This window comes from Theropithecus gelada, chromosome 18 (genome assembly GCF_003255815.1).
Source record: "Theropithecus gelada isolate Dixy chromosome 18, Tgel_1.0, whole genome shotgun sequence".
NCBI classification, from domain to species: Eukaryota; Metazoa; Chordata; class Mammalia; order Primates; family Cercopithecidae; genus Theropithecus; species Theropithecus gelada.
This window is the reverse complement of record NC_037686.1, coordinates 55,173,778-55,188,753: the sequence shown is the minus strand read 5'-3', so window position 1 is coordinate 55,188,753 and position 14,976 is coordinate 55,173,778. Positions and strand designations below refer to the sequence as shown.

The following is a 14,976-nucleotide window of genomic DNA, read 5'->3' as shown; positions in this document are numbered from 1 at the left end:
CTGCCTCAGCCTCCTGAGTAGCCGGGACTGCGGGTGCACACCACCATGCCCAGATAAGTTTTGTATTTTTTGTAGAGATGAGGTCTCACTCTGTTGCCCAGTTTGATCTCCAACTACTGTCCTTCAAGGGATCCTCCTGCCTTGGCCTCCCAAAGTACTGGGAGGCATGAACCACTGTGCCTGGCCAATGGTGACTACTTTAAGCCACTAAGTCTTGGGGTGGTTACACTGAAAGAATCCCATTTTCCCCACCACATGAAGGTTCTGATCTATCACATTCAAACTGATCTTGAGAAATTCATTCTTCTGGCAGCTGGGTAAAATGTGAGTAGGAAACACGATACTCCATTTCTGTTTCAGCTCTTTCACTGGGTATCCAGGATGTATTTTAAGAAATTTTTGTGAAATCAACAGCATATATATTATCAAAGCAAGTATTTTCTGTCCCTTATCTATGGTCCAGGGAACCTGCAATAAGATACAAATGAACGGTTGACACCATACCATAAAGATTAGGAATAAGCATATCATAAAGATTAGCAATAAGCTGGATCATGATTTTACAGTGAGTCCGGTTTGAGCAAGCCATAAAAAGGATTTTATGGTCAAATATAAGTTTAATATAATCTCTTTATCATGTTTCCCCAATAACTGTTCATTATTGCTTCATTTTGTTTATACTTGTCACATATATCTCTATAGTACACACAGACTTATATTTTCTATACATTTCTTAGCATATAGTTGCCTTTGGATCAATACAGAATTAGTAGGGATCAGTGCAGGAAAGAATATTACCTTTTTCTGAAAGTAGAGTCTTACATATTTATATAGCACCTTTGATTTAAGGAACTCAAGGTACTTTAACATTCACTGTAGCATCCTTCTGATATCTCTGGGTAGGGAAACTATTATAAATTATCATTATTGCCTTTTTATAGAAGGAACAAATAAAAGCAAAGAAAGGCGAAGTGCTCAGTGAGATGACAGTCACAGCAGAAACTCGGGTTTTCACCTCAGAGGTCTACTTTGTGAACTGTAACTCTGTAATATATTCCATATCAAAAGGTATAATGGTTTCCTCCATTTGTATAACATCTCCCTGTGGATGATGTTAAGTAAAAGGGCAGGAATGACAGTAAATTCCCACCAACAGGTCCTCCTGGCCGTGCAGTTATTTCCTGCAGTTCTTTATGTTGGCTAAGGAGTCCCATAAATTACAGAACTGTCCTGTGCTTCTCCATTGAAAATCCTAACTGACCGCTACCACCCCAGTATTTCCAGCAGGAGGGAAAAACCAGTGATCCACAGTCATGCTCTTCAGCTGGGCATTTGTGGCCAATAAAGTCTGGGCAGTGACCACTATTAGTGCTTTCTTTTATAACCTACCAGATGTACAAAATTAATTTTAACTTGCTTGCGTATTTTTGCTTTTCTCCAGTATTTGCAGGGAACCAGTGCTCACTGAGTAACAAAAGATAAAACCACCCAGGGAATTTCCTTCCATCTGGACCATCCTCTAGGTTTCTCACAAGGGGGATGATGCCAAGAGAAAGACACCTTTAGGATAAGAAGTTTTCTTAAATTCACAACATGCGGTTTGGCTTTAAATTTAAATGCATTGGAAAATGGAATGTTTTCCACTTCTACAAGGCCAACCTACAGATGCACGATTATGTACGAATAAAAGAGGATCCATTTATGCTATTCTTATCTAGACAAAGAAAATGCAAATTACAATTTCAACTTTATTCTTCCTTGAACTTCCCTGGCCCTTTCTTTCCAGGAGCCCCATGTCCTGTTCGTTTTCTCCATCTTTTCCAGAGAGACCTCTAGAATAAGAATGCCAAGCCGCAGCAACTTGGAGTTTTAGAAATTTGGTTACCAAGTACCTGAGTGCCTCTGCCAGCGTGGAAAAATTAACCACCTAGGGGGTAAGGTCACATACTGAGCTTAGTTCTGCTTAAGGACCGACACAAACTTAAAAACATTCAGGAGAAAAAAATAGGGTTTCCTTTTTTCTTTCTTTTAGAAAGATGAGAATACAGAACATTTTTCAGAATATGGAAGTCCCACCACATGTTCCCAGCAACTATCTCCGGGCCTCACATGTTTAGCCTTTTCCCTAAAGTGCTTACAATGAACACATACAGGGAAAGTCATCTCCAAAACACTGTGAGAAGGGGCACAAAAGAAAATATGTAAAGCAGGCCAGCGTGCGGGCTCACGCCTGTAATCCCAGTACTTTGGGAGGCCGAGGCTGGAGGACTGCTTTCGCTGGGGAGTTTGAGACCAGCCTGGGTAACGTGGTGGGACCCTGTCTCGGTGCGGGGGAGGGGGAGAATCTGGGCATGGCATGCAGCTGTGATCCCAGCTACTCCGGAAGTTGAGGTGGGAGGATCACTTGGATTGCTTGAGCCCAGGAGTTAGAGGCTGCACTGGGCTATGATCGCACCACTGCACTCCAACCTGGGCCAGAGCCAGGTTGCCAAAACAAAAACAAAAACAAAAACACAAAAACAAAAAAAAACGCAAAAGAAAAGAAAGAGACCCTCACCTTTAGGATAATTTTTGAGAAAACCTTTAAATTAAAAAAGAGGGGGGAAAGACATCAAGAAAAGTTATGAAAAGGAATACAAATATGGGGGGAAAACACAGACCGTCCCCCCCCCCCCCACAGAACAGGATAGTCATAAAAATAGCTGTCATAGTGCCACAAATTACTGCTGCGAGTTTGAGGGGCGGCAGGGGAGGCATCTGCCCCAGTGCAGGGGAGCTGCTGAGCATCCGTGGGCCTGGGGAGAGTCCTCATCAATTCACTTGCTGAAAAGCCCATTTCCTGGAGGGCAAGGTGGGCGGAGAATGCCCGGTGGTCTTCTTCGACTGTACCGATCGATCCCTGGGTGGTCGGCGCTGGTCGGCGCTGGGGCCACGGGGGGCGCTCAAGCCTTGGCCCCGCCCTCCTCCTGCACCGGCCGCGAGGCCTTCTCCGGCTCCCGCAGCCCCTCGGGGCCGCCGCACGGGTCCGGGAAGCGCGGGCTGTTCCCCGCGAAGGAGTCGCGGCGCGCCAGGGTCTCCTCCTGCACCGGGCGGCCCACTGGCTCCGCCGCCGCCGCTGCGCCCTCCTGCGAGGTCTGGCTGACGTAGACCACAATGATGTCGCCCTTGAAGTTCATCACCTGCCCGCTGGAGATGAACGTGGAGTTACTGTTTCCAGTCACATTTCCTGCCGGGAGAGGAAGGGAGAACACGGGGAGGGTGAGTCAGCGCCCGGAGGACGGGTCTCCCGAGAGGAGTGGAGGGCGGCTTCCCGGCTTCCCACAGCCCCGGGCCACAGGGAACCACGCTGTCACCCTCCAGGCCCACTGAGGTGGAGGAGGGCGGGGCAGAGAAGAGAGGAGGAGAAGAGAAAAGAGAAAAAAGACAAAAGAAGTAAAGAGAAGAGGCGGGAGAAGAAAAGAGGAAAAGGAGTGGAAGAGGTAGGGGGGAAGGGGGAAGAGAGGGCGAGGAAGAGGAGAGGGCGAGGAAGAAGAAGAGGAGAGGAAGAAAGGGTAGAGGAAGAGGAAGGAGAGAGGAAGGGGGAGGAGAAGGAGGGGAGAAAGAGGAGGAGGAGAGGAAGAGGAAGAGGAGAAGAGGAACAGGAAAGGAGGGGAGAAGAAGAGATGAGAAATGAGCAAGCCTAGGGGCAGACTCATGCTTTACCATTTGCCTGTGATGTGGGACTCCGGGATACTGGCAAGAGAGCACACCAGGATTACAGAATCACAGACGAGATTCAAATGTTACAAAAGAGAGAGAGAGAGAGAGAGAGAGAGAGAGAGAGAGTGTGTGTGTGTGTGTGTGTGTGTGTGTTTTCAACACAGAACAAGCACAGCTAAGGGAGGAGACCTCAGTCTGCTCTCCTCTCTGGACTCACATCTGAGGCCCTGTCACCCTGCGTGCCTTGGTTCCTCGTGGTCCCTAAAGGCTCAGCCCTGGAGGATCATGGGGCCACGTGGGCTCAGCTTTCAGTAGAGATTAATCAACTTCCTTAACATTAAAAAAAAATTACTTCTGGAAACAAAGGAGATTCACAAAACTAAAATGGAAAAAAAAAAAAAAAGTCCTATAAATCACTTTTCCCTTCTGAACTCTGAAGGGTGTTTTGTCCCTAGGGGGTTCTATCATCATTTCTTTGTGGGTGACTAGATGTGGCCAGTCTTTAAGCAGCGGACGTTTTGAAAAACAAACAGAAAGCCCAACAAATGTTAGGAAACCTGCTAGCTCTTATGATTCTTCCATTTTAAAGACAGAAATTTCCTAGTCGTTGGTCTAGGAAAGTACCACAAACCAAGCAGATCTAGAAACGCCCCAACACTCAGCATCATAAACAGAATCCTTCCATTTGATCAGGGGCCAGGAATGTCAGAATGGCTCCTCATGATTCACTACCTTTTTCTTCTTCATTGTGACTCAGCTTAGTAATAATTCATACGAATAAAATGAAGTTTTTGTTACCACTCCATATGAGATTTTCCTCAAATTTGGAAGGCATGTTTTGGATGGCCTGACTAAAATACCGATAGGCATGTAGGAAATTCCTTTGAGGAGCCTTCCCCTGACCCACTGGGTACCTCTAGAGAAGCCAAGACCAAAACACAAGGAAAAGCCCATGAAAACACAAGGATTTCAAGTATGAGCAACAAATCCAAAGTCCTGGAAGGAGGTCTGTGCCTTATGCTGTTTCTCCCATAGGCAGTTGTGTGGGATGTCCTCCAAGACGGGCAGTGGCAGGACTTGTCTAAGAACCCCCAATGGGGGAGGCCCGCTGGCATTCCTGTTTACCACCTACCCAGCACATTCTCCACCCCCTCTCCACACACTGCCAGACACACAGCGAACTCCAGTGAGGGTCTACTCACCACTGTATCTATGCCCTTCTGCTCCCACCACTTACCAAGTTCCTTCTCAAGTCTGTTGTCACCAGATAAACTCGTCAGGAAATTTAATTAAATATTGGGCAAAGCAGTGAAATATTAGTGAGAAAAAATGGGAAATGTTTCTATAAAAACTACAGTGAATGCTTTGCAAGGACCCAAATAAAAGTGAGTTACTGAAAAACACACGCATGCGCACACACACACACATACACAAACAAAATGAAACCACCACCACAAACTGTTCAACTGGTGTGGTGGTGTAGGCAAGGAAACTATGAAAAAAGAAAAAGGAAGGACTTCTGGTTTCAAAATGGCGGCGCAGAAGCAAGCTGGTTCCACTCACCCCACAGAAAACCAAAACAAAATATACAGCACCGACATTATCACTCAAAATATTCGAGAACACAAATATGACAATGAGACGGTTCCCAGGGCTACAGAGAAGTGAGAAAGGAAGAAAAAGAACAGGAAAAAGAAATAGTAAAAGTCCGGAAGGATTTTGCTCTCAAATACTTGTAACTTCTCATTTCACACTGAAGAAATAGAAACTGGAAATTAGGTGGTATGGTTAATGTAAAAAGGGCTCAGGAGGCCGGGCATGGTGGCTCACCCCTGTAATCCTAGCAGTTTGGGAGACCGAGGCAGGTAGATCACCTGAGGTCAGGAGTTCAAGACCAGCCTGGCCAACACAGCGAAACCCCATGGCTACTAAAAATACAACCCCAGCTACTCAAGAGGTTGAGGTAGGAGAATTGCTTGAATCCGAGAGGCGGAGGTTGCAGTGAGCCAAGATCATGCCACTGCACTCCAGCCTGCGCGACAAGAGCAAGATTCCGTCTCAAAAAAAAAACAAAAAAACAAAAAAAACAGGTGGGGGGCTCAGGAAACTATAATCAGCCAGTACATACAGGCTTATACTAAAACATAATTGGTGTGTAAATATAAGGTATATGTTTTAGGTAAAAAAAAAGTTTAAGATATGAACTTATAAGATGACATTTTTAAGTAACACAGCAACTGCTGACCAAGTGCTAATAAAAAGGCTTCTACCGTAGCAGCAACAGACAAGTAGACATAGCAACACAGTTAAGTCTTCCTATTTGAGAAATCCCTACTTCATTAATAGAAAAAGTGAAAGTGAAAAATAAAAAGTACATGGAATGGGACATTCAATTTTAAAAAATGTACATACAATGAAAATTCTATTCTGATTAAAAACATACCATGTTTATTTAATAACATAAGCAATTTAAAGTTGCTTAGACGTATGACTACTCTTGACCTAGTTCCTCTAGTTTTAATATACACCATGACACAAACAGATACATCTATGAAGAGGATAAAGAAGAGATGAGATTAAATGCAAAACCATCCATCATGAGGTGTTCTCACTACATCATCATTGCCTGCTGGTTCCGTTGTTCTTCAGTATCACGTGAAACTACACAGAGGACGTCTCCAGCCACTGCATGATTGATTTATGGTTTTGAATTTGCTCTCATCTCTTCTTTATCTTCCTCACTGATTTATCTGCTTATGTCATGGTATATATTATTTATCTACCATTTTAAATTTTATTTTTCAACAAATCAACATGAATCCATTGTTGTTTACTTTTTTCTTGTGAGAACCTTTGATGAGTCTGAACCCAGGTAAAACCTATGGTTTGTGTAAAGTCTTTCATCTTGAGAATTTCATTCCATGCCATTGCTCCATGGCAAACAGTATCTTTGATACTGATAACCTAAATATTCTGTAGCACCTATATTCATTTTTGTTTTCTTTTTTCAGATGGACCTCAAACCCTTTTGCATAAGTAAAATATCTAAACATTTCAGAATCCTTTGTTTCATGGACTGAACCAAGAATATTATTGTTGGGGGACTGAGTGCGGTGGCTCACACCTGTAAACCTGGCACTTTGGGAGGCCAAAGTGGGCGAATGCTTAAGCCCAGCAGTTGGAGACCAGATGGGCAACATGGTAAAACCCTGTCTCTATGAAAAATGCAAAAAAATTAGTTAGGTGTGGTGGCACACGCCTGTAGTCACAGCTACTTGGGAGGCTGAGGTGGGAGGATCACCTGAGCCCAGAGATGCTGAGGCTCCAGTGATCTGTGATTGTGCCACTGCACTCCAGCCTGGGCGACAGAGTGACCCCCTCATCTCAAAAAAAAAAAAAAAAAAAGAGTATTATTTTTGGAAGGCCATGAGGCTTGTGGAAGGACAAAAACTAGGCCTTTAAATTCCTGACCATTGGCCGGGCGCGGTGGCTCACGCCTGTAATCCCAGCACTTTGGGAGGCCAAGGTGGGCGGATCACGAGGTCAGGAGATCGAGACCATCCTGGCTAACACAGTGAAACCCTATCTCTACTAAAAATACAAAAAATTAGCCAGGCGTGGTGGCAGGCACCTGTAGTCCCAGCTACTTGGGAGGCAGAGGCAAGAGAATGGCATGAATCCAGGAGGCGGGGCTTGCAGTGAGCCGAGATCAGGCCACTGCACTCCGGCCTGGGCGACAGAGCGAGACTCTGTCTTGAAAAAAAAAAAAGAAAGAAAAAATTCCTGACCATTAAGATGTAAAGGCCAGTTACCTAGAAAGATTAAGGAGATTCTCAAGTTTATTCTTCAAGTGTTTCTTTAATGAAGCTAAAATTAATGACAAAAACAACCTTCGGTCAAGTCCATGCATGGTGACTCTTGAGAGATATGGTAAACTGAGAGAGACTAAACTTTTTTACAAAAGTTATACTGATCTGCCAATCACAATACGCGGCAATTCTTAAGTGGCAGCAGAGTGGTCTCCATGGGCCTGTGCAGCTGCGCAAGGCCTTATGCTCTGCAGAGCTCCACGCTGGGTTAAATGCTTTATTGTCATCATGAAATTCTTATTAATTTTTGCAAAAGGGGGAAATTTTTCATTTTCACTGGGCTATGCCAGTTATGTCACCAGTCCTGAAGACATGGGCAGCTCTTAGGAGCCCTACTCTGGGAACTTTCCCCATTGAGGCTATAATCTAGCACTACCATTTTCGGAAGTAACATCTTATGAGTTGGACATTTTTCAATATTCCAGAAGTGTTTGCTAATCAGATTTTCTCTACTAATTTTCTCTACTACAACTCAGTAGAACTGAGCTGTAGAAGTCATCCACTTTGCTTCTGAAATCCCAATCCTGTGACATGTTTTCCTATATTCAAGCCACCCACCACTCGCTGTGAAACACCGACTTTCTGATGGAAAACTGGGGCCTGTCCTTTGCGGATGGGTCTACTGATTGTACCAACTGGATCTTGAATGCTTTACCTACAATTTCGAGTTTCGGGTTCTTTAACATGGAATGAGAACCAAAAGTCACTTGCCAAAAAGCAGTCTAATGCAGAAGCCTTCTAGAGTTTTCTTCCTTCCACCTTTCACAGTTGTCTCATTCACCTCAACTTCAATACCACAAAGGTTTTAGCAATTCATTCCCCGAATCATCCCAATATTCAATAGTTTTCACAGAAATAATCATGATTATCAAACCCATTTTTTTTCTTGACAGTTAACATAATAGTTAACGTTTTAAATGACAAGATCAGCTCACACTCACAGAATTGGGAGCACCCATGGACTTTAGATAACATGGCCATTCAGCAGGTAGGAGCAGAAGGGTCTGGGTATTCTAGAGTGACTCACGAGTTGTGAATAATCAGTGTGCTATGGGCTTCAGTCAGCTTCCTGGGTGGGTGTGGGTTAATCTGTGGGTTGAGTGGAGACAGTTTGAGTACCTACTGCCATAATAACAGTAACAGAAGCAACACTCTCCATGCAGAATTGACTAAGCACTCTCTCCAGGCCAGGTTGGCTGCATCACAAACACCAGCTTGCAGGTGCTCTGCATGTGAGCACGCCAGGTTTCTCTGGTTGGGATTTTCCCCCTCTACTGACTGACACTGTTTCAAGAAAGAAAACTGCTGAACAGCTTTCTTTTCCCATGGTGTGTCATAATCCAGATTCACCGGAAAGCAAACTAATGACATCAATGTCATCGTGGTGTTTCAGTCTCTGAAGAGCAGAGGTGAATAAGTGGTGACTAGAGGGATGGAGGTCTTAATAGCTGCCTGAATTCAGGAGGGGCAGAAATGTGGGGCAGAGGAGAGAACAGGGGTCTAGAAGCTCTTGGGTCTTGTCCTGAGACTTGGCCCTCACTAGTGGTGAGAGTTTGGGACAAACCACCTAGCTCTCCCGATCTGAATCAAGCTGTGCTGGCCTGGCGGTGTGCAACTGCGTGGAGCAAGCACATGTTAATAATACGCATTTGTTAAATAAATGAACAAATGAGCACATGAATATCCAGTAGGACAGCATAAGGGTCAAACAAGACGATAGATTTGAAACTGCTAGGAAAGAAGCAGTCACAGGTGCAAAGGTGGCATTCCTCCTCCCACAAAGTAATATCAGTGCTCACGGAACTCCCAAGGACACAGAGATTCATGAAATACACTGAATAGTAGTATTATCTTTCCATCCCTGTCTTGCTAGAGGATCTCAATGTGTCTTGAAGACTGAAAGGGCACTTTCTCTGGAAATCTAACCAACTTCTGTTTGCTCTGCTGAAGTCCTCAATCATGATGCTTGTCTTCGGTTAGAACACTCATCTGTATAATTCTACGCTAAACCCCACAGTCTCATTTCTCATCACGCAAGTCTGCTGTGAGTTGAATGTAGCACCAGAGTAGATCAAGGCTTAGAATTAGTTGGTAATATCCTTATCTAATAAGATACCTCAGTCCTGAACTGTCCTTGCTAAAAGTAAGAATTCCTTACCATTTGCTTTCTGTATTGCAGAACAGATTAGTTGTTCACATCAGAGAGTTCACATCTGATCTGCGATGGTGACATCCATAGGTCACCGTGTTGGCAGCTGTATAATCAGGTGGGTGCTGTGGGTCTCCTTTTCAACGTGGTTGCTATGGTTTCTGCAGTTGATGTGTATCCCAGGAGGGGAACTCTTCCCACTGAATGCCGAGAAACTCAACGGGGACCTCTGCAGTTAGCAGGGAACTCTCCCTTGCTGGTGGCTAGTAAGGGAGTATGAAAAGGGGAGGGATGGTTCAGATGAGGATTACCCAAGATGGCCTAAAAAGATCTGAGGCTTAAGAGAATGAAGAAACAAGCCACAGACTGGAAGAAAATGTTTGCAAAAGCCATATCTGATACAGGACTATTTCCCAAAATAAATAAGGAACTCTTAAAATTCAACAATAAGAAAACAAACAACCCGATAAAAATGGACCCAAGGCCTTAACAGACACCTCACCGAAGATATCCAGATGGCAAACAGGCATATGAAAAGATGCTCCACGTCATATGTCATCAAGGAAGTGAGAATTAAAGCAACAGTGAGACACCACTACACACCTATTAGAACGGCTCGGATCCAGAACCCTGACACCACCAAATGCTGGTGAGCATGGGGGCGGGTGGCAGGAACTCGTTTCCTTGGCTGCTGGGAATGCAAAAGAGTACAGTTGCTTTGGAAGACAGTTTGGTGACTTCTTACAAAACTAAACATACGCTTCACATATGATCCAGCAATCATACTCTTTGGGATTTACCCAAAGGAATTGAAAACTTATGTCCGCACAAAAATCTGCACACACATGTTTACAGCAGCTGTAGTCATAATTGCCAAAACTTGGAAGCAGCCAAGAGTCCTTCAGTAAATGAATGGATAAACAAATCCCCCATGTCTGTCCACACAATGGAATATTATTCAGTGTTAAAAAGAAAAGAGCTATCGAGCCATGAAAAGACATGGAGGAAACTTAGATTCATAATGCTGAGTAAACAAAGCCAATCTGAAAAGGCTATAGAATGTGTGATTCCAACTCTATGGCATTCTGGACGAGGCAAAACTATGGAGGCAGGAGAAAGATCAGGAGTTGCCAGGAGTTCAGAGAAAGGGAGGGGTGAGTAAGTCGAGCACGGAGGATTTGCAGGGCAGTGAGACTACTCTGTATGAGACTATCACGGTGGATGCATGCCAGGATACATTAGTCCAAACCCACAGAACATACAACACAAAGAGTGGACCCCAACGTGTCAATGTGGACTCATCGACTGCAGCAAATGTACCATTCTAGTGGGGGAGGCTGTGCATGTGTGGGAGGCAGGAGGAATACAGGAAATCTCTGTGCCTGCCCCTCAATTTTCCTATGAAGTTAAAACTGCTGTAAAAAATAGTTTACATTAAAATCATGAAGACCAGAGGTTTTTTAGTAGGCATTGTTAGTCCATTAAGCCAAATCAGGCCCTGTTACTCCCCTCTTGCCTCCTCTCCTCGGGATCCCTTTCTGACAGTGTTCCCCTTCGAGGCTGCCTCTGACCTTTATCTGACATTTATTTTGCTTGCCAAAAAAAAAAAAAAAGATAAAGTTTGAAGCACGTGGAAGAAAAGGCTTTCCCCACAAAGGAAAGTAATAGCAAAAATGGTAACATCCTGAGACAACTGGCAGAAGAGAGGGGTCTCACCATAACCAGGGGACCATCACACACTGTGCATCCTGCTGTCCCTCCTGTGGAACCCTCTGGGCCAGGCCAGGCCTAGCTACTGCCTCTCCCTCAGCCAGAGCAGCCAATGATGCCAAGACTGTGCCTGTCCCTATTCTGTGACACACTGAGGATTCTCCAAGGCACAGTAAATAAATGAAATCACTTACACTGACTTAAGAGAAGACAGTGCGGTGGTTTAAGGTTGCACTGCAGCCCTGATCTCCTGGGCTCAGGTGATCATCCTACCTCAGCCTCCCCGAGTGACTGGGACTGCAGGTACATGCTACCATATCTAATTTTTAAAAATTTTTGTAGAGAAGAGGTCCCGGGCCGGGCGTGGTGGCTCAAGCCTGTAATCCCAGCACTTTGGGAGGCCGAGACGGGCGGATCACGAGGTCAGGAGATCGAGACTATCCTGGCTAACACGGTGAAACCCCATCCTTACTAAAAAAATACAAAAAACTAGCCGGGCGAGGTGGCGAGCGCCTATAGTCCCAGCTACTCGGGAGGCTGAGGCAGGAGAATGGCGTAAACCCAGGAAGCGGAGCTTGCAGTGAGCTGAGATCCGGCCACTGCACTCCAGCCTGGGCAGACAGAGACAGACTCCGTCTCAAAAAAAAAAAAAAAGAGAAGAGGTCCCACTGTTGCCAAGACTGGTCCTGAACTCCTGGGTTTGAGAGATCCTCCCACCTTGGTCTCCCGAAGTACTGGGGTTGCAGGTGGGAGCCACGGTGCCCTGGCCTGCAATCAGATACCTGAAGCATGGCTTTGTTGCTTACTAGCTGCATGATCCTGGGCCAGGAACTTGTCCCATAGAATTTCGGTGAGGAATAAGAAGATGATACGCACAAAACACTTAGCACCTGGTGACTAACGTCTATAATACCACTGATAAAACTGTAACCTTCAGGCTATCGCACCAATCTTACAGGTCTCTGAACACCATATGACTGACGGAATTTGAAGGCTACCCTAAAGTATGGTTTGAAAGCCAGAATGACGTGGGAAGTTTTAGTAAATATGGGAATTTGGAAGTGTTTCTAACAGTTAAGATGGATTAGTTGGCAGGGTGTGGAGGATCACCCCTGTAATCCCAGACAGTGCAGTGGGTTAGGGTACAAGCTTCACAATCAGACATTTGTTTTGTTTTTTTTGAGAAAGGGTCTTGCTTAATCACCCAGGCTGGAGTGCAGTGGCGTGAACACAGTTCACTGCAGTCCTGACCTCCTAGGCTTGGTTGTCCTCCCACCTCAGCCTCCTGAGTGGCTGGGACTACACACCTTGGGAGGCCTAGGTGTATGGATCCGTTTGAGCTCAGGAGTTCGAGACCAGCCTGGGCATCATGACGAAACCCAGTCTCTAAAAAATAAAAATAAAAAAAAACCCACAAAAATTATCAGGCTGTGGTGGTATAGGCCTGTTGTCCCAGCTACAAGGGAGGCTGAGATGGGAGGATGGCTTGAGCCTGGGGGTGGAGGCTGCAGTGAGCCAAGATCATGCCACTGCTCTCCAGCCTGGGTAATAGAGCCAAACCCTGTCTAAAAGAAAGCGTAAAAAAAAAATGGATTAGTTGACTTAACATTAATATTTAATGTGACTTAACCAGAAAAATGTTTAGGTAACTTGAGAGTGTTAAAAATAGCAAGTAAGTCAACAGAAACAATGAATCAATAATGTCTCCCATCATAATCAGAACGATGCTTCTACTTGGTCCATGCTTGACAGAGCAGGCTCCGTGGAATTTGTATTTCTCAGGCAGAAAGAACAAACTTAGTTCTAAGAACACAATCCCTGACAGAATTTACATTTTTAAGCAAGATAATGCACACTTTTCTTCTCAAAAGCTTATTATGCTGTTTAAAATGCCTAACATATGAATATTAAATCACAAGAACTATGCCAAATAATACCACCAAATTGTCATGTAGATTTTCTTCCAAGGAAGAGAACTAAAAATATACACAAATACACTCAAACTACCCAGGCTACATTGGGTTCTTTTGGAATTTTTTAAAAAACTTATTTTATATTTAACCCATATGCTTCTCATGTGATTTTCCTTTTTATGGAAATGTAAGTTCTGTTTCAGGCATTTAGAAGAAACTGGGTATGTGATGATAAGGGAAGGGAAACAGTATTTAATACTTCCATTCTGAATCATGCTTGACAATTACTTAGAAAGTCTTACAGACCAAAGCCTTCCAAAATGAGCCCTATCAGTGCAGAAAGAAGGAAGGCAGGACGAAATGAAGCAGAGTATATACAGTGACCACATTTTTCGTATCTTTTGAAATAGTGCATTGACGTTTTACAGCAATGAAAGCTGAATATTATCACCAAATAACCTAATTATGAAATATCTATTTTAACTTCAAGATTCAGGGCCAATGAACCATATCTGCCTTTATGAGATTTAGCTGAAAGTGATATGCAAGGTAGTAAATGGCATTCTAACAAGAGTGTGAAGAAAGAGCGAGAAGGCTGTCCTCTGCTGGAGGGGAAGAAAGGAGAGGAGGTAAGTTTGGATAGGAAAATCTTTTTCTATACTCTCAGAATGGAAATGGATGGTCAACAACAGTCATTTCAGGAGATAGTGGGACCAGGGATGGAGATGGAGGACAGGGGAGGATGAGGGGTCAGGTAGGTCTTCACTGTCCCGTGTTCCTGGCTCCCAGGTGATGGCCTTGGAGAGTCTATGCTGCTAGGATGAACCAGGTCACCTGTGCTCTGTCATTTCTGCCTCTTCTGCCCAGGACACTGGGTGAGCCCAGGGCAGTCAGTGCCAGCCCTTCCATGCCCCTCCTTCTTCAGCTCCCTAGAGCAGACCAAAGAACTGGGAGGCTGAGAGTGACTTCGGGGAACAAACAAGATACAGTGGTCTCGTGTTCATCTATTTATTCCTCAATGGATGAATGAATGAATGTATAAGCATCCATTCACTTAACATTTTGAGATACTAGAAAGATTAGGCTATGAGAATTCACCGCCCCCCCACTTTTTTTTTTTTTTTTTTTTGATACAGAGTCTTGCTCTGTTGCCCAGGCTGGAGTGCATTGGCAAGATCTCAGATCACCTCCGCCTCCCAGGCTCAAGCAATTCTCCTGCCTCAGCTTCCCAAGTAGCTGGGATTACAGGTGCGTGCCACCAGGCCCAGCTAATTTTTTTGGTATTTTTAGTAGAGATGGGGCTTCCCCATGTTGGTCAGGATGGTCTTGAACTCCTGACCTCAAGTGATCCACCCACCTCAGCCTCCCAAAGTGCTGGGATTACAGGCGTGAGCCACTGCACCCAGCCAGAATTCCTACTAACTGGTTGTGGTTGCCTAGAGCTGGGGTGTTGATAGGGTGTGAGAGTATCCAGGCAGGGGAAAAAGTCCCCAAGATTCATTACAAACAACAGGCTGCAGGTCAGAGAGAGGGGGCAGGCTGTGGAAGGCCTGGATTTCTCAAATGATTGATTCCTTTTCACATGGTCCACACCCTGGCATTAATCCCTACTTGTTTTTCAGGCTTTTTCAAGTCT

The 14,976-nt window shown here is 44.7% G+C and overlaps 1 protein-coding gene across 2 annotated transcripts in view; it reads right to left on the bottom strand.

The window, feature by feature from the left end:
* Nucleotides 1-2,688: 2,688 nt before the first annotated feature.
* The window catches only part of TNFRSF11A (TNF receptor superfamily member 11a), a 60,968-nt gene continuing 48,680 nt past the window's right edge, over nucleotides 2,689-14,976 (bottom strand). For both annotated transcript variants that reach the window (XM_025365470.1, XM_025365469.1), the window contains exon 10: nucleotides 2,689-3,226. In XM_025365470.1, the coding sequence (XP_025221255.1) occupies nucleotides 2,943-3,226 (284 nt within the window). In that variant the 3' untranslated portion in view covers nucleotides 2,689-2,942. The remainder of the gene's footprint in view (nucleotides 3,227-14,976) is intronic.